Below are 24,820 nucleotides of genomic sequence, written 5' to 3'. Positions count from 1 at the left end.
AAGATATCTGGCAGAGAAGCATACCAGGGGATCTAGAGGCCCCAGAAAGGGATTCCTAGCAGAGGAGTATACTAGGTGATTATTTTTTAAATACATAGAGGAGTAAGACATTGTGGACAGATACTTGCTAGGAGAGTATACCAGGGGATCTGATAAACCTACTAAAGGCTTCCTGACAGGGTAGTATACCAGGAGGATCTGTGTAAGAAACTATTGTTTGAAAGAGACATGTTTACCATCCTTAGGAAGTGGTTGATTGAAAGAGATACTTTTGCCATCCTACCTGAGACATCCAGGGGAAGGGCACCCCCTCTGGATCCAAGGATTATTTACCTTGATTCATCTATTTGTTTTTTTAACACTTTTTACTGAACTTACATCAGAGACACTTTCCTTACACTCTTAGTTGTTCACTTTTAGTGTGACGGCCAGAGTGATGTTCTGGACACAAGGCGAGTGTATATCATTTTGACTACGAAACGGAAATAATGCAGTATCCTCGGTTACTTTATTCCAGTCATATTAAGTAACAATAAGATGACACTGTAAGAACCACTGGCTCCGATCACCCAGGCAGGGGCTATCAACTGCCTGAGACTAGAACCTTTACTACAATCATTCTCTCACTCACACCATAACATTCTCTCTTACATCATCAGGGTTCTACATCCATCCCAAGCGCTATACAAATGAAACACAGACTGATCTTTGGTTTTAGTTTCCTATGTAGGGAAATTCTCTTTAGGATAGGGACAGGTAGGCTTTTATCCAACCCTTTTATTTTAATAATGATGTCTGATGTTGAAAACACTACCACTGTGCGTCCGCCTCTCATTTCCAATCTCTCACAGTGGGGTGTAGGAGTTGGGAGTGCTCCTTTCCCTACCCCTTCCCCCAGTGCCTGGGTGCATGACCACATTACCATTATCTATCACCCCATGCCTGCAAAGCCCCATTCTGGACAGTATTCCTTTCTTTGTCCTGTATAAACTATACCTGCAGCAGCTGTAATAGAACTTCCAGCCAGCACACAGAGAGAACAAGCAAGCAAACGGTAGGTAGAACAAGCCACGCATCAGCCTGAACAATGCAAGCCACTACACAAACAGCCTCAGTGGGAACCTCCCAGCGAGTCAGAGCGCGCCAGGCAAAAGCATCGACCCAAAGACAATGATCTGGGTTAGCACAACACCAGCGCGAGCCAGGGCACAGAGCACAAGGTGGCTCTCAAATGGAGCTTTACTTGCGCTCACCTATACAGAAATCACAGAGTGGCACCTTCACCAAGCAGGCATCCATACACTGCTGCAAGACACTCACATGAACCGGAACATTAACTATTGTGGGCTGCCATTGTAGGAGACTGGTGATCCCGCAGATGAAAAAAGGGGGGTAATAACCCTTTTTGAATGTTTGCACAATTGTAATTCCTCCACAGGGAAAAGGTTAGTCATCAGTTGGCCTGCCGAACCTGCATAGGAACTTAACCAATGGTGGGGGAAAGGTAAGGATAAAAGGAAGGGCAGGAAACAGGAAGGTGTGGGTTGTTCGGATGAGGTCAAGGGAGGAGGAGGAGTACCAAGAGACCAGACGGAGGAAGGACAGAGCAGTGGAGTGTGGAGGAGAATTGCTGAAGGAGTGCTCATTTGAGGTTTGTTTGAGTGTGCAGAAAGGTGTGTGAGTAAGAGTAGTAGGGGGAGAGTAGAGAGTGAAAGAAAGCTGACAAGGGGAGTGAAAGGAGGGTGACTGAAGAAGAGGGTGTTGGTGGAGTAGCATTCATGTGGAGAGGAGAGTACTAGTGTGGAGAGGTGGTGGTAGTGTGAAGAGGATAATAGTAATAGTAGTAGTGTTGTGGAGATGGGAGTGGCGCTGTAGAGGGGAGCAGTGGTGTGGAGAGTAGTAGGGGTAGTATAGAGGGGAGAGAAACATTAGTAGGGAGCAAGATCGGAGAGTGGAGGCAGGCCGTAGAGAGTGGCAGGGGCAGTAAAGGGAGTGTCAGGGAGAGATAGACAAGACTGCGAGATAGTGGCTGGAGGAAGAGGGGGCAAGATAGTGATGGCTAGTCTCAGGGAGAAGTATAGTCGGGCATGTAAGGGTAAGATCAAGTTGAGCCTGGATTTCTGAAAGACACACAATCCATAATATAAGTTATCTTGGGGATTTTATAGCAGGGACCACCTAGATCATTCCCTGAGAGAGAATTAGATAATGTGTTCTGCCTTTAGGTGATAGATTTTAGTATGGGTTACCAATCTCTTGTGACCATCCTGGGATTGAGGTACGCCTGGCTTAGGGAGGGGAACGCTTTCTTTAAGGCGAGATAGAAGGATGGCCCTTAGAGAGCCCCTTGACCAGAGAAACAATGAAATCCCTTTAACGGTCTTCGAGAGTTGATGTGTTCTTGAGGCCACCTGTGACACTTAGTTCTAACATGATCAGCCACATATTTATCCTAGCTCGCCTATTGGAGAAATGTACGGAAGGGCAAGGAGGGGCAGGCAACACTCCTCTATGCAGCCTTCCTGGGTCACATGTCTGCATGTGACCTCTTTGACAGTGACAGTTTTGGAAGAAATTGGAATGCTTAAAGTTTCTGAGTTCTAGCCCTTTATGAAAACTCAATTTAGGGTTAGCAGCAGCTCGGTAGTATGAAGGGCTGAGTCAGGCCTGCTAGGTATTCAAACTTGCAACACACCGGTTGGCACCCTTAACATGCAAGCGGTCCACCTTGCTGTAATTATAAGTATGTCTTGAAAAGTGGTACAAATGATGCTCAACAAATACATAGTTTAATAACACTTTTATGGTTGGCTGTCCGCATATGATTCAGTTATGCTGACACAATACAGCAATACCTTTCATCATGGCATAGTAAATGCAGTCTAAGAACATAATTCAATCAGATAAGTTTGCAGATGAATGGGGTTTGTTTTGGGGCAAGCAAACGCAGGTTCTGGTATAAAAGCACATCTTTTTAGGTGAGTTAAAGTAGTAAAGCTTACATTCTTTGCATATCCTGAAGTCACCCTTTCACTCCTCTTTGTTTATCTTGCTGTCACTGTGTCACTCATGTCATGTAAGTAAAAACTAAAGCTGAAGCTGCAGCTAATGCAATCTTCTGCTTTGTCAGGAGAAAACGGTATCTGAAAGCAAGAGAAATCCTAGCAAAAGTCCAAAACCCCACCTCACCGAATTCCACTAAAAGACATGTGGATACCGTGCAGACAAATGATCCCCACAGCAAAAGCATCGTGCTATCAGAACACAATCAAAGCAAGGCTCTTTTCAGGGCACTCTAAATAGTGCATTAACTCCCACCCTGTATGTCCTATATCACACTGCATTGAGAAAATCCACAGCTATCTCCAACTTCTTAATTGACAAGATCATAAAAAAACGCCAAATTATGAATAACATTAATACAGACAACGCTATGCTCATCCCAGTGCACAACAGAATGATGCAGACTACCTTCGAAAAGTTCTCCAGGGAAGACCTGACAAAGACCATAACATCACTCAATGCACCTTGCTACTCAGATGTCAACTTGCTAGGCTCCATCCTCTAGGCATTTCTCACAGAAGCACTCCACCCCTTCCTGGCAATGAACACACCCCTCACTCAAAACCAGACAAATTCTCCTCCTATTTAAGTCAACAATAGAACATGGTGACTTCAGCATCTACTGCACATCACACGCCTTCCTTTCCTTGACAGAATCCTTGCAAGAGCCATAGCTGCCCAATTTCAAGCACACCTCGATGCCATCAGCTTCCTACAGATCTATCAGTCAGGCTTCAGAGCCAGATGCAGCACAAAGACAGCCACATTCGAAGGGATTGTGTCCTCCGACGTATTCCTTATCTTAGATAGAAATCCTTCAGCTTTGCTGGCCTCGGAAAATTTTTTCGCCAGAGGGCGCTGCGCGTCGATGATCGCCGAGTCGATGACCCTCGACGGCCTCCGTGCCGACGTCGACGTCATCCTGCCTATAAAGGCCGCGCGCAGCGTCCGTTGCTCAGTTCCGTTTTTCCGCGCTTCGTTGTGCCTCGGAACACCGTTGCTCAGTTCTCGTCAAGATAACGTATATAATAACTACTATTTACCTCGATATCGATGGCATCCTCCTCCGACCCGACGACCCCTCGGTCCGGTTTCAAAAAGTGCCGAGACTGCGGGAAGAAAATGTCGTTGACGGACCCTCACAGGGTCTGTTTGTGGTGTCTGGGAATCACGCACCAGAGTTCGGAGTGTGAGGAATGCCTTTCCATGACGGCGAAAGCCTTGAAGGAGCGTAGGGGGAAGCTCGAGAGAGGTAGGTCAACTTTAACTTCCTCGAAAGCTTCTTCGGTAGAGTCGAGACGTTCGTCTCCTCACCATAAAAAACACTCTCGATCTAGATCACGAAGTGGCTCCCACCACTCGTCGACATCGAGACACTCGAAGAAGAGACGTAGGAGATCCCCTTCGTCATCTTCGTCGAGTTCTCCTGAGAGAGTTCATTGCCCCACAAAACGCAGCTCGCAAGCTGAGTGGGAGGAATTCAGGAAAAAGATGCTAAGCGTCTTCGAGAAAGCGGCCTCGTCCCCCTCGAAGACAGCTGAGGGTGATACCCCGGGTAAAAAACCCAAAAAATCTAAACGCCGCGAGTCGCAGTACCCGGCGGAAAAGTCAACCCGAAAGCGCCTCGAGCCATCGGGAGATAAAGCATCATCGACGCCATCGTCGAAAACTCCTTCGAAACAGAGGTCGGCGCCATCGACGCCGTTGTCGAAGGATTCATCGGCGCATCAGTCGATCGAGTCGACGCCGACGTCGACGCCGATATCGACGCCGGTGAAGGAAATAACCACGGCTACTCCACAGCCAACGGTTAGACAAAAGACCTCCGACTCGACGCCGAGAACGTCGACGTCGTTCTCGAGCAGGACTCCGATCCTTTCGAGTTCTTCGAGGCCTAGTACACATTTCTCGACGCTTTTCACGGCGCCTTCGAGTACTTTCACGTCGGTGTCGACGACATCGACGTTTTCAAGGCCTGTGATGATGGCTCCTTCTGCATTGGAAATGGGGTTTATACCATTCCAAAAACCAATGTATCCCCCTTTAACCTCGATTTTTGAGGAAAGGGAGGATTCAGACCAAGATATTGATTTACAGAGGACCACATCACCAGAGCCAGAGACTTTCGCCTCTGAGGAAGGAAGATTAAAAAATCTTCAGGATGCACTTCAGGAAGCTAGTGGCTTGGACACTTCTCCTGAAGCAGAATTTATCAAACCAGACCCAGGAGAACATGCGGAGACTCCATATAGAGCTCTGATGTCTAGAATCATAGAATTTATGGGTTGGTCTGCACCTTCTCCTGCCTTTCAGCAGGATGACCTCACTGACATACTGGACAAGGGCCCACAGGAGGATCCTGTGGTTCCATTTCACTCTGCTCTACAGAGAAGGATTTTGACAAACTGGGAAACGCCAGAAATTATCCCGGCAGTAAATAAAAAACTGTCAACAAAATACAGGGTGGCTAGTTCTGACCCTGAATATTTGTCAAAACACCCTACTCCTGAGAGCTTGGTTGTACAGGCTGCAACCTCATCAGGCAGCACATCTGCATACCCCACTGCTCCGCAGGATAGGGATGACAAAAAGTATGATGCCATGGCTAAGAAGGTTTTTTCTGCCTGTAGCATGGCGTTAAAGTCTATTAACGCGACCTGTACGCTCGCTAGGTTCAGCCACACCCTTTGGGAGTGCGCTTCATCAGCGGCTGACTGCCTCCAAGAAGGAGAGGAAAGGGACGCATTTTTAAACATCATCAGGGATGGTAAAGATGCGATGTGCGAGACCCTACAAACTGGCCTAGATTCTGCTGACAGTATCAGCAGGGCCATGGCGGCAAGTACCACAATCCGCAGGCATGCGTGGTTGAGGAAGTCTGGTTTTGCCTCTGACGTGCAGACCAGGCTTTTGAATATGCCCTTTGACGGTTCTACCCTCTTTGGAAAGAAGGCGGATGACAGTTTGGAGAAACTGCAAACGTCCAAGGCAGCAGCCAAGTCATTGGGAGCTGCTATCCGTCAGAATACCTTTCGTCCTTCGGGATCATCGTGGAGAGGACGGTCCTTTCGTTACTATTCCTCATATGGAAGGGGCAGGGGACGACCGGCTCAAAGAGGCCAAGGAAGATTTACCCGTGGTGGACGGGGTAGGGGAAAGAAAGCCGCACCCGCAGGAGCAGGAGCCACTTTACCTTCGGCAACTGCATCAGCCGCTTCAAAACCACTCTGAGGTCTCCCCTCACAGAACACCAGTAGGGGGCAGGTTAACTCACCATCTGACGGAATGGCAGGCTATTACGTCAGATGCTTGGGCTCTGGAGACAGTGGCCCAAGGTTACTGCCTGCCCTTCCTACATATCCCTCAGAGTCATCCACCGGGGAACAACCCTTTGAAGCTTCCAGATCCGCTCCTCTTGCAGGAGGTTTTAGACCTGCTAGAGAAAGGTGCCATAGAACTGGTACCTGTAGCGGAAAGGAACAAGGGTTGGTACTCCCCCTACTTCATAATACCGAAGAAGGACGGAGGACTGAGACCCATCTTAGACTTACGGGAATTGAACAAATTCCTCCGAAAGGACAAGTTCAAGATGGTGACTCTCTCTCAGATCCTTCAGGCCCTCCAGCTTCAGGACTGGTTGGTATCTCTAGACCTCCAGGACGCTTATTTCCATGTGCCGATCCATCCCAGGCACAGGAGATACCTGAGGTTCGCAATTGGCAGCTCTCATTATCAATTTCGAGTTCTGCCATTTGGGCTAACCTCCGCCCCGAGGGTCTTTACCAAGCTAATGTCGGTTGTGGCTGCAAGTCTAAGGAGGGAAGGGATTCATGTCTACCCTTACCTAGACGATTGGTTGATCAGAGCTGTATCTTCGGAACAGGCTCAGAGACAACTAGATTATGTTTGCCACTTCCTTCACAAGCTGGGCTTCTCCCTCAATTTAAAGAAGTCACAGATGATACCATCACAGAGACTCCAATTCATTGGAGCAGTCCTGGACACTTCCCTGGGAAAAGCCTTGCCACCAGAGGTGAGGGCTCGAGATATTCTGCAGATGGTCATCAGATTTCAGAATGCCCAATATCTCCCAGCCTACGACTTTCTGAGGTTGCTAGGCCTCATGGCATCCTGCATATTCCTCGTGCCGGAGGCTCGCCTGAGAATGAGATCCCTCCAGTGGGCACTGAGAACTCAGTGGTCACAGTTCTCAGGAAGGATGACAGATCTCCTTCGGATCCCGGTCAAAGTAGCCCGAGACCTTCAGTGGTGGGCCTGTCGGGAGAACATCCTGAAAGGAGAAATGTTTTGGCAACCATGGCCGGAGATAACAGTAGTCACGGATGCCTCACTCACGGGGTGGGGAGCTCACGCCAACGACTTGACCATCAGCGGTCGTTGGTCTCCATCGGAGTCCAAACTACATATCAACCTGTTGGAGCTGAGAGCCATCAGACTAGCGCTGAAGGCTTTTCTGCCGTCTGTACGGGGAAGAAACGTCCTAATAATGACGGACAATACAGTGGCCATGCACTACCTCAACAAAAGAGGAGGCGTAGGCTCACTACCACTGTGCAGAGAGGCGATGCAGCTCTGGTTTTGGGCAATTCAGGAAGGAATCTCTCTATCGGCAATTCACCTAGCCGGAGAGAAGAACTTGACAGCGGACGCTCTGAGCAGGCAGAGCACAGTCTCTCACGAGTGGGAGATAGCTCAGGAAGTCCTTCAAGAGATCTTCGCCCTTTGGGGAACCCCTCAAGTGGATCTGTTCGCCACCAGTATCAACAGGAAGTGCGACAGATTTTGCTCAAGGGAATTTCCCCCGAGAGGAGCTCTAGGAGATGCGTTCGTAGTGGACTGGGAGTTCCCACTTCTGTACGCGTTCCCTCCGGTCCCTGTCATTCCTCAAATGATCAGGAGGTTGAGAAGGTTTCGGAAGACCATGATCCTAATTGCCCCGGATTGGGCCAGGAGAACGTGGTACCCGGACCTTCTAGACATGTCCATCTGCCCTCCAATTCGACTGCCATACAGAGAGGATCTTCTCTCGCAGAAGGAAGGTCAGGTTCTCCATCCAGCCATCAAGACCCTCAACCTTCACGCTTGGTGTCTGAAAGGTTGAGGTACAAGGATTGGGACCTTCCGGATGATGTTATGGAGGTGTTGCTTTCGGCCAGAAGGCCGGCAACTAAAACTCTATACCGCTGCCGTTGGAACAAATTTTGCAGCTGGTGCAGAGAAAAGAATATTGAACCCTTTTCTTGTGGTACACCTATGGTGTTGTCATTCTTACTTTACCTGGCTAATTCAGGCCTACAGGTTGGCACAATTAAGGGCTATCTCGCAGCGCTATCAATCTTTAAGCGCACTGCAGAGGAGCCTTCATACTTCAAAATTCCATTGGTAATACAATACCTAAAAGGATTAACTAATGTTTATCCCCCGAAACCTTTTCAAGTTCCCTTATGGGATTTAAACCTAATTTTAAACTTCCTAAAGGGTGCCCCTTTTGAACCACTACACTCTTGTTCATTGAAGCTTCTCACCCTCAAAACTGTTTTGCTAATAGCATTGACATCTGCTAGAAGGGTTAGCGAGTTGCAAGCCTTATCGTGTAAACCTCCACATACAATCTTTTACAAGGACAAAGTTGTTCTTCAGGTGAAGCCTAACTTCCTCCCGAAGGTAGTCTCGGAGTTTCACATCACTCAGAAGATTATATTACCTTCTTTCTACCCTCCTCCTCATCCGGGGAAGGAGGAAGAGAGACTGCACAGGCTGGACCCTAAGCGAGCCTTGAGCTTCTATATCAGCAGATTGGCTAAGATCAGACAAGCAGACCAACTCTTTGTAGGTTATGCAGGACATAAGTTGGGCCTTCCAATAACAAAACAAACCATCTCCAGATGGATTATTTTAGCCATTCTGGAGTGCTACAAATTGGCAGGAAAGGAGCCTCCTCAAAATCTAAGGGCTCATTCTACCAGGGGTATCGCAACATCCTCAGCCCTTCAAAGAGGGGTGCCAATTCGAGATATATGTGCGGCTGCCACATGGTCGTCCGCACATACATTTACCAAATTCTATAGCCTGGATTCCTCCTCTAGTCAAGAAACTAGATTCGGCAAGGCTGTGTTACACTCTGTCCATTCTGGAAGGGTAACATAACTTTTATTACTCCCGCCTCCAGTCACAATACCACTGCTATGGGAGTCTATCTAAGATAAGGAATACGTCGGAGGACACAATCCCTTCGAAGAACTAGTTACTCTTACCTTGTAACGTTCTTTCGATGGGATGTTCCTCCGACGTATTCCTTATCGACCCTCCCATCCATCCCCGCAGTATGACTTCCTGTGGGTTTGCAGCCTATGCTCCTTCAAGGTGATTAGTCTAATCCAAAAACATTACTGGGGACTACAAAACGGAACTGAGCAACGGACGCTGCGCGCGGCCTTTATAGGCAGGATGACGTCGACGTCGGCACGGAGGCCGTCGAGGGTCATCGACTCGGCGATCATCGACGCGCAGCGCCCTCTGGCGAAAAAATTTTCCGAGGCCAGCAAAGCTGAAGGATTTCTATCTAAGATAAGGAATACGTCGGAGGAACATCCCATCGAAAGAACGTTACAAGGTAAGAGTAACTAGTTCTTCTAAGTAGTAGATGATGCACTTCCCATCCTCGATGACAGGCACCATGCCGTTTGGTACTCCTCAATCTCTCGCCATAATTTAACACAGTACACCATGAAGCACTCATCAACACACTGCACAGCCATATAGGTATGGGAGAGAACATCCTGTGCTTGTTCTCCTACCTAGAATACAGCCATCAGTGTGTCCATGTAGACGCTTCTACACAACCACCTCTGCCCACCACCTCTGCAGGCAAAGGGGGAACCATCCTCTCACCTATTATCTTCTACCTCATCCATGGAGCTGATGGGAACCATCCTCTTCAGCCACAGCATTCATCAATAAACAGGCGATAAACAACTCTACATATAAAGATTGTTCATCGAAAACATCCACCCGTTCAAGGCCTGCTTTGCACTTATCCAGACACAAACATCCAGTGTCCACCTCAAAATGAAGCAAGCAAAGTCGGAATTTCTGCTACTGTCCAGCAATGCTGAACACTTCCACATACAGGCCTGGCTATCTGCCATTTCCAATGCTTAATTTGTAAAAACATTAAGTGCCAGGGCTCAAATATTTTCGAACATGATCATGATACGCCAGGAGGGCAGCTCCCCACCCACTGTTGCCACCACCCACGGCTGTTCTCCATGCTATCAACATATATGGGGTTAAAGCTGCAACTCCCACCTGCTTATTGTGGTTGACGGTTGTACTCGGTCACGACAGCATGTTGGTTTACAAATAACAATCAACATATACATAAAATATCATAGTTGTTGTGTCTTGACATGAGACAAATGTTTAAGTGTGTCTTTAAACACTATCATTATGTACAGTTTGCTATGATTCTATAGGTGTTTATGATGTGACTGACAGTTACAATAATAAAGTAGCCAAAACACCACATCATAATCAAACTGAGTCTGAGACAATAAGTTCCGGAGCTCAGAAATAAGTGCCAGGGCTGGGCCCTGGTAAATACTCCCAAAAATTAAGCACTGGCCATGCATCTTAATGGATTCTGTGATGAATCAAGGGAAGTTGTCACTTTTCCCCAAGGGGAGCCCCTTCCTGTGAGGCTAGGGAGGTCAGCCTGCTCTGCAATACCCTCCCTCGGGGTAGAGGCAAGTGTGGACCTCACCGGGAGAGACTCCCCCTTTGGGGACGAGAAATCCCGTTCCTGTGAGCAACTCCCTCAGGAGGTACATACTTTGCCCTACATGAGATGCTTCAGAACACCAGATTCCATAAATTACCTAGAATGACTGGGACGAAGAAGCCACAATAATAAATCCTGGGAAGTATCCATACTGTGACGAGGAAACCATAATACTACGAACTGTGAATTACCTATACCTGGACGAGAAAGCCATAATGCCAGAATGTATGGGGCATCCGTACTGGGATGAGGAGAATCATAACGGATATCATTATCCAAAAGAAAAAGGGCATATCACTTTAAAATCCAAGAGCCAATACGCAAAGCGGTGGGTGAACATAACTCCATTGAGAGACGAGCCAGAGGTAGACAGAGAGAGAACACCATACTCATGTCAGCTGGGAAAAGTCCTGAGCTGCGTGACTCAAACCAGAGAGAGAGAAAGAGAGGAAGAGAGAGAACCATACACCAGTTGGGGAGTTCCCCAAGCCACGGTCAGAGAACCAGAGAGAGACGCTGGAGGCTGCAAGTTTCTAACTCACACAGCTTTGAAAAGCATTACGCCGAAGTTAGAGCAAGCAGAGAGCCACAGAAAATCAGAGGGCCAGAGCCCTTCTGAAGGTAGTGGCCAGACCAGGGAAAGGAATCCTTGGTGGGACAAGTGTCCAGACAACGTTGCTGATACCACTGACAACAGGAACCCACAGTTGGAATGGTTGAACACTGAATAACTGTGTTACCGTGAAGAAACAGAAAACCATGGGGCTAGAGATGCCGAAAGCAGGATAGACGCTGGCTTTCTGTGCATCGAACAAGGGTCCCTCAACATTCTTCTACCATCAGGAAGGTAATGGGGAGAACGGGAGGAGAAGACCCCCAAAGAATCAGTACTGCAACCAGTTAACTCGTCCTAGTACAAAATCTAAGATAGAGTTGAATAAAAAAATATAATGTAGAATAAAGAGGACTATCAAGTGCAATTATGCCACATTTTGACATATTCCTTTCATTTATTTAGAGTGTAGTTTTGGTTTTAAATGCACCTTACCCACTTGTCACGTGTAGCGTAGTTTCAGAGCCTTGACGCTAGTTTGTACAGCAGGAGTAAAAAAGATTTTGAAAGAAGCACTTTTTTTCTAAAGTGTATGCTGACTGCCTTGATAGAAGCAGACATTGGTTTGCGAATACATTGTTATTACAGCAAAAATATTGTACAAGGAAACAAACGCTATGCATGTCTATGGAATTGAACCTGTGCAAGAACTCCTCTTTTATGAAAATGGAAGGGAAAACCTATTATCTTTAAAAGAAGAAATCATTGAATGTGATGGGGAAAGTAAAATGTCTGGAATGGAAAATTCTATCCTTGCCAGGAACGCTGTTGAAATGAAGAGAAAAGGATGCTCTTTGCACTTTCAGAGATCAGTTTTCTAGAGGCGAATGAAATCAACCCTACAAGAACACTAAGAACGTTTGGTAAATAGACATATTTACATAAACTCACTCATTTCAACACTTGTTCTTGCACTGATGCTGGTACAAAACTGAAACGAAGTGCAAACTCTGCAATCTAACAATATCACAAATGCAGCAGCATGGAGTAGGGATGTTGCAAACTTAACCATGTGTAGGGGAGGCATGGTATCACAAGTATGAAACTGACACAAACGGTACCATTTCTAAAACCTTTATTAATGTTTCTGGGTTTGGAAAAACTCCTATTCTGCCTTTAATTAGGATGGGAGTAGTCTCAACCATCAAATAATAGATAAAACGGTCCTAGTGAAGTCTGTCAAATCAAAATGGTCAATCCTAACATAACCTAATGCCTGCCCTATCTCTTGTACAAAACGTGTATAAAGGAGATATGTATGTAAAGGAAAATCTGTTTTCAAATAGAAAAAATAAATGTGGCTGAATCAGCTCCCCTCCCCACGTTGGACAGCACAGGATTAAGGTGGTCACCGTAGGCAGGTTGACACACTCTGGCTCTGGTTTTCAAAACAAAACAGTTCATGATGTGGATCAAGGCCCACCTGGCCTTTCACGTTGAAGTTCTCACTTTCCAGTCTTCCAAATAATGTTTCAGCAAAGGTTTGCATTGGTCCCCCTCTGTCAGGCTTTCAAAACAAATTGGGACTATTCTGTCGGGCTCAGAACTTTCATAACAAACGTTCTTCAATACTTGCAGGGGGCTCCCTTACACAAACGTATTACACTTCGGGTCTCCCTCAGTCAGGCTCAGACCGTTTTTGGATGTCGAAGACTTTCGAATGTACATGGCTTTCGTTACAGACCTCCACAGGACCACTTCAACTCAAAGTTCAACGTTCAGCTTTGTTACCCTCCCCTGGTTTCAGGGTTAATTTTGATCACTTTGCTTTTACAGTTCATTCACTTTATCGCTGCAAACAATGAACCTTTCACAGAGACTTTCGAGTGGGCTACTTCCTTTCGTTGGACCACTACGTTACTCTGTATCATTGATTTCACAGCTGTCCTTACTTCAAAGTTCATTCACAGGTCTGCCTTTCTTCGCTACTCATCCACACGCATGCAGCCTTCACTTGCAATATAATGTTACAACTTCAATCTTTCCCTAACACACACCGGTCTCTTAGGTCGCTTGCCAATCCACCGGCTGTGTGCATTTCTTCCTTGTCTTTACAGTTTCCAATTCACACAAGTCAAGGTTAGTACCACAGGCTTGCCCTCGCCTCCCCAACTCTGCCGTTCACCCAGGAGGGTCGCTGGCGTTTTTGAAACACAATGCAGCCTACTGCTTTGGGATTTGGCCTTCTCCACGTGTCTTTCGCTGCCTTTTGAAGGCAACAACCTCCTTTAGGGAACTCCTGGGGTTCTCGACTCGCTGCTCTCGTCCCTTAGTCCGTTGCTCTGCTCCAGTAGGTTCTTCTTCGTCCCAGAAGTTCTGCTGTTACTCGCGTTACACCTTGCTCAGAGTGTGTCTCTAGGTTCTACCTTTTATCTGTGTGAGGAGAGCTAATTGGTATCAGGTGTAAGCACTTAAAGTGAAGTGCCTGACTTTTCCTGACCCGATTAGTGGGACATGTCCAGTAAGAAAGTATACAAGTTAGTCTTGTTACTCTGTCACCCTCTTCCAAGGCCCAGTGTTTGTGCAGAAAGGAGCGTGGAGGGAGATGGGACATCGGAGAATCCTAAACAATAGGATGGGTTAGATGTACAAGAAAGGGGGAATATAGCATCTGGCCATCAGCAAGCTCACCCCCACTCCATGAAAACCCCTCACCCAGGTGATCCGCCCACACATTGGTCCACCCCCAGGGATCACACTCCAAAGGCGATGGCCGTGCTCTGGCCACCTGAGAGATCCCAGGGGACTGATAGGTGAGACACCCTTTGGTTTCTCACACATGCCTCTCACTTTCAGTAGGTAACATTGAGCGCAGCCAAGTATTTGGAATGGGATCAAGACTGATTTGCATGTTGTGTGTCCCTGTTTTGTAATGTCATGGCAGACTGAAAAACCACAGTTTGAGGATTCTCTTGGAGCATTGCCAGTGGTTTTGATTTAATCAAATCCATCCATCCAACCATCACTCTTGAGTTTTGCATTTGTCACCCTAAGTGAGATGTGTATGCCCAGATGTGCGTCCCATGCATGCCGTTCCTCAAGCTACATTACACTTTTGTGATGATGCCCAATGATTGTGAAATGTGTCTAGGGTTGCTTGTGGTCTCTTGCTGAAGGGACATGACCCCACTGTTTGGGCTGGGCTTCTTATTTTGGTATGCTACCAACAGTGATTTGCACATGGTCTTTATCCCTCTGTAGTGGACTCGCAGGCTGAAAAATGATGATCTTGTGGGTTGCCCAGAGGATTGCCAGTGGTTATGATACATTCAAAACCCTCCATCCAGAGCTCTTCAGTTTTATCTGCAATGAAACATTAAGGAATTATAACACATAATGAAAGTTCACAATAAGGAGCATGTTAATAATCTAAATAAAATAAGAAGCATGTAACCTTCATTTTGAAGTAACTGAGACAAAGCCAGACACTATCATCTGCTGTCTAAGACAAGACTACCTGCATTGTGACAAACCTGAGGTAGAAATGTTGTGTATAAACTTTAACCTGAAACATTTATAAAATACAAATGGTAATTTTCTACAAAGATACTATGATGTGGTTAAGCCAAATCTTGCAGTTTCTTTCGTTTGCACCGTTTCCTGTGACCTGAGGGAAGGGAGACCTGATATTATTAAAGGGCTAATTATTGCCACTGCATTTTATTTATTTAATATGCTTAAAAATGTTTTGCATATAGCCATATAAGATCATCACATCATATTTTGATACATTTCATTCTAAAACATATACATTCCATTTGATAGCTCAGTTAAAATATCTAAAATCATCACAGAAAATGTCATCAAATAAAATATTAAATTTGTATTATGTCCACTGAGTAGTCTTTGCCACAGTCATACTTATTGTTATATTTCAAAAGATGGAGATGACGCAACCAGGTCAAACTTTCACACTCACATACTATATGGTAGGGAGTTTCTAATGTATTTATCCCACACAATCTACAGTATCTAAGATTTTTTGGGATGCCAGTTTTAGATCCAAGTATAGTCATTACATTGCATACATTAAACTTAAACTTCAGATACCATCTAATCGTATTATTATCTGGGTACGCATTTTGGTAAAAAGGTTTGCACTTTCTTGTTATTAAATTCTCAAGAAAATACCCACTATTTGCTTTAGTCGCCAAATTGACAACCCTTTGTTCATGATCTGATTCATTTATGTTTTTTTTCAATTTGTTTTTTATCTGTGGAGTACTCATTAATAACCAACTAAAAGTATCATAATATGTCAATTTCTGATATACCTCTCTCCATTTATATAATGTAAAAAAAAAGTTAATATTATTCTCTCCATCTCTGAATTGCGCCATTAACTTCACAACAAAAGTATCATTATTAAGTCTTGACAATTTAGTATATAACATGGCAGTCATTACTTGAATACGACTGTAGACACTGTTTACTTCACATTCTAGAAGTATATAGTCATATGACACATTTTTAGGCATCCTCAATAACATTTTTAAAACCTTTGCTTCAATTTTCTCTAGCTCATTTTTAAAATAGCATCCCCATATTTCTGCACCATAAACCATAATAGAAACAATTTTTGCAGAATAAAGTTTCGGCACAGTACTTATGGATACATTTTCCTGGCAACCGATAAATTTACTTAAAGCCATAGTAGCAATCATACACTTTCTTTTAGTTTCAAACCAATGTTTTTTCATTTGAGTTCATTATCAATGATAATACCTAGGTATTTATATTCACTTACAACTTCGATACTTCTCTTATCTATCTGCCATATTGGATTTTTATTGGTCTTCTCACTGTTGAATGTGAACTTCATAATTTTAGTTTTATCAATATTAATAACTAATTCATTCGCTTTATTGAATCTTTCAAGTTCATTTAGTTTTACTTGGAGTCGTTTTTGGGGTATAATCTAACAACAGGAGATCATCGGCGTAGCCCCGCCATCCAAGCTTCACTAATCCCAATTTAATGTAATTTGTTTGGCCTTGTGTTACTTCTCTTAGGAAATCAGCCAGATATAGATTGAAAAGCGTTGCTGCTAAGGTGCAACCTTGCTTAACACCGCATGTTGTGGGTATATCTGCTGACAACTTCCCTTCAAGATCCAGACGCAGTCTTATAGAGGTATCCTGATATAATAATTGTATCATGTAGAGCAAGGCATACGGGATTCCCCATTGTTCCAGTTTGGCCCATAATTTAGCTTGAGAGACTGTACCAAAGGCTGCTGAAAAATCTATATATGCAACGTAGACAGGCAGTCTACGTGTCTCCCATTAGTATTACACTGAGCTAACTAATATAGTTAGATTATGCGAAGTGGAGGACTTTGCTCTAAATCCAGATTGGTTCGGTGGTAGGATCGCCCAGTTGGAGATCCATTGATTTAGCTCAATTAATAGTATTTTCGCAAAGATTTTAGCAGGGATGTCTAGCATGGCTAACATTCTATAGTTTGCCGTATCTTTATATGCGCCTTTTTTATAAATTGGAAGGATGATGCTCTTTTTCCAAGACTCTGGGACCTTTCCAAATTTTCCAATCCACTGATACAGGATATATAGGACCTTGGCCCATCGTTCTGGGGATTGATTCAAAAGAGCATTACATGTTCTGTCAGGCCCTGCGGCCCTAGAGTTGGGCAGATATTTTATCAATAGTGTCAGAGAAGCTACAGAATATGTTCCCTTCCAGCTCATCACATCTTTGTTATAGCTTGGTACCTCATCTGTCTCATTACCCAGTGTTATTTTGACATGTGCAATCCAACCGCTCTCAGCAATACAGTTAACCGGAAGGGTTTTTTCTTTTTTATCATTAATAATGTCCCACATTTCCCGATCATTTTTATTTTTTTGCTGCATTTGCCAGGGTAAGCCAAATCTCATCCTGTTTCTTTTTCAGATGGGATTTTTGCCACCTCTTATAGGGTTGCGTATCTTTTCAATTCCACCAATTTCATTCTCATTACTACATACTCGAATATTTGATTTTAGCAATTTTTTTCTTAAATGGATATCGTTATCAAATTTTTTACGATGGGTCAAATTCCATTTTTTGTTTAGTGACCTATGTTTACGCTTAACCATGACTTTAGCTTTAATTTCATCGGTTATTTTCTCAAAATCATCTAGAATCTCCCTCTCCGAATCCATAGGTACATGTTCATGATTTAGTATAAAAGTGCCCAGGAGTTGGATGGCCACTTCGTTGCCTTTTTGAATATTAGTTGGGTTCCATTTTATACGATTTCCTGCTGTATTTATTCCAATGTCACCATTTAACTGATATATATTTCTATTTTTTACTTTCTCCCTTAATAGCAGGTATAGAGGCAGATGATCACTTTCCTCTCTACATCCGACAGCCATGTCGCATACCAGCTCCTGGGCACTTCGATTCCCAATCATACGATCGAGAGTACTCATACTTTTCCCACAGACCCGAGTCACATTTTTCATGGAGTCTCCAGGAGTATTCCCATTTAGCACAGTCAAATGGTATTTATTAAATAAAGATATCCAGGCTTTACTTTCTCTGGATTTATTTTGTTTAACAAAGGGCTCAGATTTACTTTGTTCAGTAATGATCTCAGATTCCCAATTAAGTTTTGTGTTTAGGTCACCAACTATCATGATTGGGACCTTATTGCTAAATTCTTCCAGAATTTTAGAGATTGTAGTTATATTCTCTTTATTATATTTCCCACCAGGTGGATTGTATATGTTGACTATTACCATAGTATGATTGGCCAAGGGGGTACAAGATACTGTTACTATTAATACCATACTTGTGGATTCTTTGTGTTTTATTCCACTCCATGGCTGTTTAATCGAGATCATGAGACCTCCCTTGGGTCGTCCTCTAGGACCTTGCGTGGCATTGCATGTAAAATGACTACGTCCATCTAGTTCGCAATCTTTGACAATCCATGTCTCTTGTAATGCGATAATGCTAAACATATTTATGTTATCTAAGAGCCCATCATCATCTGTGTAATGTGCATTGCACTGCATTTTTAAATTCCATTTCCAACAGCTGAACCATGAAGGAGGTCATTCATTCAAACATCAATACTGAGAGACTCGGGTCACTTCTAATGTTTCTAAGGGGCCACTTTTGTCCCTGTGTAGACCAGGTCATCCATTTGTTTGTCATCCCATAATATGTACGTAAAGAAGTCCAGTATGTTTTCTGTGGTTTGGACTAGGTCTTCCCTAGCCACAACTTGATGCCAGGAAACATGGAATTTACTGCGTAGCCATATTAAGTAGGCCTGCAAGACCAATTGGTGTGTGTATCCCAGCAAGTAGGGGAGACGACCAAGGGACAGCGAAACAACCTTACGCCTATCCAAAATATTTTGTTAGCCAATTTACAAACTCTGACAAACTAGGCTATGAAACTCAACTTAACATTCTTATGAAGCCTCACCATCCACCTCCTTTGTATGTTTTGACCAGACATCCAGTTGTGATGAATCAGGAGTTGGTCCTGCCCTATAGTTTGTAAGCTAGAAAAGTGTAGCATGGCTGCTTTGGAATTAAAATGAGTTAAAAGACCATGAACATGGCAGAAGTTGTTCCATATAAACCCTAATAACATAGAGTAACATTAGTTTACCTGGTATTTTGGTGCATAAGGAGGATCGGGACTCCCCACTGTCTGTATTCTCAAGGAATGCACATATGCACATCTTTTGAAGCTCATAGCCTGTCAAACCTGATCGAGCTACTTACCTCATAGCACTGACCAGTTGGGCCAGAAGAAAATGTTCCCTTTGATAGTAGTCAATAGAATTATTTATTTTGTGAAGAAACTCGTTTTATGTATGCATATTTTTATCGGACCTTTGTTTTTGTATAGATTACTTATTGTATGTTGTACATAGTCTTAGGCCAAATAGACACATTCAGGACTTAAAACATGCGTATCTTCTCTGGTTAAGGCTTAGTAGGCCACCAGAGGCCTTGTTTATCGTCTGTCCATTATGACAGATTGTGACAGATTTTACTTAAAAAGGGTTTGGAATTTCTGTGTAGTTGCTGTGGCAATAATATTTGATATTCTGTGCCGAGTTAGGGAATACTTGAGAACATTCATAGGGCATGTGATCTGTAACTGACCCATGTTTTTTAATGACCTGTCTGTTTGCAGCTAGCCCGCTCATTTGTTCTACACTAGGAAGGTAACACAGGTTCATTTCCTTCCCCAACAGTGGGCTAGATTTTGCTGGAATTGGCACTGACCCTGGAGCGATGAACATGGCTTTATCATGCACTGTATGAGTGGAATAACTCACACCTTTGAGATACTTCTAATTTCAAAGTAAAAATAAATGTTCTGGATACGCAGCCTGCTGTCTATTAATTCTGTGCCAATATCTTCTTCATTCCCTCACCTTTCTTCTGCCAGGATTTGACTCCGACATGATCACGCTGGTGCCTGCTCTTGGGAAGAATAAATGTTTGAAGCATCTTTTCCTGGGCAAAAACTTCAATGTGAAATCAAGGTGAGTGATGGGCTCTGCAGCCTTGCTCGTTACCTACTCCCCCCCATTCCTTCACTTTGCCTTCCTTATTCGATCAAAGGGACTAGTCATGTGGTATTGTGAAATCATGCAGTATTTGCATACCACATTGTAGGTTGGGACAGTATGTTGGACATTTTAAAATATTGGATGGACCAGGAGCCAGAAATTAATGAGAAACCTTTTGTTTATTCCTCATAATTTCAACTCTGCAGAAAAGGTGACGGTAAACTTATTTTGTTTGGCCAAAACATCTCAAAAAATGTTCCTATGCAAGTGTAGGGATGCACTGGCATATCCCTTTACTTCCGGAAACAAATTATGTGCTCTTTTATCCATGAGCATTAAGATGTGCACCTTATAGATGTACACATACCCCTATCTGCAATTTCACAAATCCTCAGGTGAGAGCGTCTATTCTGGCCATTCTAATGTGCATCCAATGTTCATGCATCGGATGTGCATAGAAATGCCTGGAAACAAGAGCATTCACTTTGTGGGGTACATTTACCCAATCGGCAGAATTCCCCTTCATAACCAATCTGCCCATCAGCAATTACCAGCAACATGGCTGCACTGGCTCTGCAGAGCGCCATTCCCTTGCATCCAGACTGTGTTTTGCAGCTACAAAAATGATGGCTGCACTGTCTTTGCCAAGCATCTATTGGGCAAGATGGAACAGGGAACACACCAAGAAAGGCTGCCAGTGTGTTTCCTTATGTGCACCACAGAAGAGAATTGAAAAGCAGCTCTGCTTTGCTGCTAGCTCAAAATCTCCCATTGAAAAAGGAAATATTTAGCATTAAAATGATGGCGCTCTGACGCTCTTTCATCTGTTCAACCATGCACAGTTCTGTTCCACTGGGACCCAGCGAGGCCCAGCCATATTCAGGTTGTGCTCCAACAAAAAGGGACATCTTTCATTGAATATCACCAAGAACTTTACTCCCAGCCGTACGAAAAATGCTTTACTTTGCAGCAAAATATCACAGCTAAACTCTTCAACAAGAAGCCCTATTGCTCTGTGCTTATGTTAGTGTCAGTGGACCTTTGCCTTGAATAGACTGATGTGTAAGAGAAATTAACTAGGGCTGCAAATAATGTTTAGAATGTAGATGGAAGAGAAAACCGCATTGGAAGTGACAGCAAAAGGAAAATTCACCACGTGTAAAAATGGCTGCTTTTTGCAAATAAGAAAATGTCTGTTTAAAAGTAAATTGTTGAATTAGGCCCTGTCCTTGCCTAGAAATGTAAGGGGGCTTTGTTTGAAAACATATATGGGATGTTTTATTTGAACAGACTTGCTTCTGATTCAGAAAAAAAGTAAAGTGCATTTACTGTGCTGAGGCCACAGAACAGGTTTCCTGCCCTGGCTTCAAAGGACATTTGCTTTCTGGGAACAGGATTTGCCTTCCCCCAAAGGGACCTGCCCCTTGAAAACTATGAATGGACCAAGAGGAAGCATCTCAGATGCTCGTCAGACTTTGTGGCAGGGCTTTGGCCTGGTGCAATAGATTTCTGGGACACTTAAGTGTGAAATTTCAAGTTGCCCCAGCCCTCAAATTGAACTGGAGAGCTTCAAAGACGAACTCCAAGCAGCAATGGGCTAAACTGACATTTGGTTGTGGCCTGCAAAGAAATTACCATATTTGAAAGACAAAGGCCAGTCCATCTGGCTCAAAAGACTATTTTAATTAATAAACTTTAAGACTGTTATTTCTACAACCGGACAACGCAGTAATGTGAAAATTTTACAGTTTAAATGCAATTTTTGTGGCATTAAATTAAGATGTGGTTGCTTTCACTAGCACGTTGGGGACGGAAATGGCAGAAAATTGTATATTCTGAGGAAAGTGTATATGGTGCCACTCAATACTAATATGCCTTGTGATAATAGGTATACATGTATATAGAATTTTAGTTAAATATTTTCCACTGGAAATGGTGAAAGATTATTAGAAGGGCGAAACAAAGTCCTACAAACTTGGGAGTGGGAATATTATGCTCTGTGTGGAATATGCAATTTGCTTATATGATTTATGAAAGCGCCACAACTGTAAAAATGTGCAATTTATGTCAAAACTGATTTTTGGCAAAATTAGCTATGGGAGGGCCTGGACATAGTAAACCCACACCATAAAACTGATGTCATGTCTCTAAAGTCCAACTGGCTAACAGGAAGACGGAAAAAATAAACCCTGACCGATCCAGTTGTTTAGAGGCATGTCCAGCCAAAGCATGCCCCCATGGTAAATCCTGTGATGTCACCCGCCTTATAAAAGAGGGAAGCTCACAGAGACACGCACACACTCTTCTGAATGTTCCAGCTCCTGCGTATCCAAACACTTCGTATTTATCCTGCAAGATTCCAGATTACCCTGCCAGGCCAGAGCATAGCTGATCCTATCCAAGCAGATCCACCCTTCAGAACTAAACCCTATAATCCCACTAACTCAGGGAGAAAGGGGAGAAAGCTGTGGTACCCTTTTTGAGAGTATCCTGTGACCAGTCTGGCTTTTTGGCCCGACTACCTGCATGCCGCTGTGCTGTGACCAGACAGGCCCAGCTGTTTTCTGCTAGGAGAGCCCCGCCGTGGTGCCATAACCAGATCCTTTGAGTCCAGAAATCTGGTTGGCTGTCCCAAATCCCAAACTCCAGCGCTGATTGCGAGTATCGCCCCATCCCATAGCAACACATAGTATATACCCCAATTTGATACCTTGTCTTGGTTCCACCTTCTAAGTAATCCCGTCCATACCCTTATAACTTGTTTAAGATAGTCTGAATCCTCTGTGTATTCTGTTCCTTGATTTTCTAGTGTTAGCACAATTCTTCGACTCATTTCTGTCTTGTGTAAGTCCTTAGTCCTATTTATGATTAAACAAATTAATTCCTACTAGCAAAGTAACCTGTGTCGCAGGCGGCATCTCTCTTTTCTAGTCATTAAAATATAGTTTCTGTAAAACTTGTCCTTTCCTTTTTAAACCGATTCTCTCTGTTAACTGCTTTTATTTTTAAAACCAAATTTCCTTTCACATTGACAATCTCATCCAGTTATTCAGCTAGTCACTCTTTCACTTTCATATTATCCCTGTGATGTGCAGCTATCATCTAGCCTAAAAACCGCATTCCGGTTGTGTCTATTTCACCCGTTTTTCAAACCGTTTTGACCTTTAAGCCTGTAAAAAGAAGAAAATGCAATTTTCCAACATGTGATTTGGCTGCACTGTGTTCTTATTTCCAAGTTCATTTTTTAACTGTATGCCCTTTGTTGATACCTTGCCTTGTAGTTGCTAGTATTCTTACATCCCAGATACTGTTATAACGCATATTTACCTCATTTATTCAACCACACATTAAATTAAATATTTTGTAGTCCTGAGTGCCATTTATGCAATTGCAAAGGTATTTTGCCTCTCATTTCGTGGGGGAAGGTCAGATTTTAATTCTGTTCACTGCCTAGTATCCTTGAATCCGTGCTGCTCCTTTCTATCCACTAAAAAAATCAATTAATAGGTGTTTGAGGGAGCATTGCAGGGGGAAATCTTAACTTGGGTGCTATCTACCCGAACAGTTAAAGTGCTCCCATTCATCTGTGCTTTGAAAATGTTATAGTAGAAGGTCAACCAAGGGTGTTTGATCATTGTACATTGTAATTATCACCCCATTGGTGATTGCTGCCCAATATTAAAATGGTGTGATTTTCTTTGAATTTAAAATAAATACATTTTGTATTTCCACCCACCGGCCTGGTTCATGGTCCATTGTGACCCGGGGTATTTGTAAAAAGGGGGTGTGAGACGGGTTGGCTGCCAGCTCAATCCAAATTCTAGAAAATAAAGAAAAAGTATTTTATTTGTGTGCTACATCCTAGGCCAAGGGCAAGAGTCCTGGTTTGGTGTGTGATGCACGATTGGAATCCTTAACAACTTGCGCCTGTTTGTGGCCGGTGATTGCACAAAAGGCTCATCATTGACCCTTCTGTGTTTTCATTTGTTTTCCTCAGGCAGCATTGCTGTGATCTGCTGTTGTCTCACGTGCATTTCATCTCTTTCACAGAAATGGAAATATATTCTTTGAATTTGCAATGTTCCGAACATAAAATATAAATAATATCAATGCATATGGTTATATTTTGAGAATGTTTATAGTGATGCAATGCTGATAATCTTTATCCTCAAAATGGCTAGTTGCCTGTTGTCTTTCTTAGGAGGAAAAGAGCAGAAAGCAGTAATGCAGTTTTTTTAGATGTGCAATTTATTGTAGAGACTGGTGATAGTATACTTGTAATTGGTCCTGGACCTTTAAAATTGCGTAGATGATAATGGCCTCATTGAATGGCTGTTTGATGGTAAAGCTTAACACCTGGAAGTCATGATACATTCTTATCCCACATCATATGTTTTTGAGTCATTGTGACAAACTCCTACCAAGGTTTTATCCTGTAGTCACATCACTGTGGCTTGTGCATGCCATTTGGTTCGCTACAAAGTGAAGTTGAGGCCTGTTGTGTTCAGCAAAGTCTATGTAACGCATAGAAGGATATTGAAAAGGCAAAGGACAACAGGTTCCTTTTTAAAATTGTTGAACATTCAACCCAAAGACATTACAGTAGAGGATCTATAACTTCTACGCAGATCACAATATTCCATCCTGCTCCATTTGGTCTTTTTTTTCTTCATAAAAACAAAATTAGGATGATTCTGTTTGGTCAGGCCATATTGTCAAAGACCCTGTCATTGAGTAATCTTCAAAGAGAAGAGATGAGTGCTTTCCTGTTAGACATTTTTGTTCAAAGAGTTGC

General features: G+C 43.5%; 1 protein-coding gene across 2 annotated transcripts in view; it reads left to right on the top strand.

Moving 5' to 3' along the window:
• CARMIL3 (capping protein regulator and myosin 1 linker 3) overlaps window positions 1-24,820 on the top strand; it is a 2,002,476-nt gene that overhangs the window by 756,684 nt on the left and 1,220,972 nt on the right. For both annotated transcript variants that reach the window (XM_069633925.1, XM_069633924.1), the window contains exon 19: window positions 19,902-19,998. In XM_069633925.1, coding sequence (XP_069490026.1) covers window positions 19,902-19,998 — 97 coding nt within the window. The remainder of the gene's footprint in view (window positions 1-19,901; window positions 19,999-24,820) is intronic.

The sequence above is a fragment of the Ambystoma mexicanum genome, chromosome 13 (genome assembly GCF_040938575.1).
Source record: "Ambystoma mexicanum isolate Mex_15411 chromosome 13, UKY_AmexF1_1, whole genome shotgun sequence".
In the NCBI taxonomy this organism is placed as follows: Eukaryota; Metazoa; Chordata; class Amphibia; order Caudata; family Ambystomatidae; genus Ambystoma; species Ambystoma mexicanum.
Note: the sequence above shows the minus strand (reverse complement) of the source record. Positions and strands in the feature narration are given on the sequence as shown.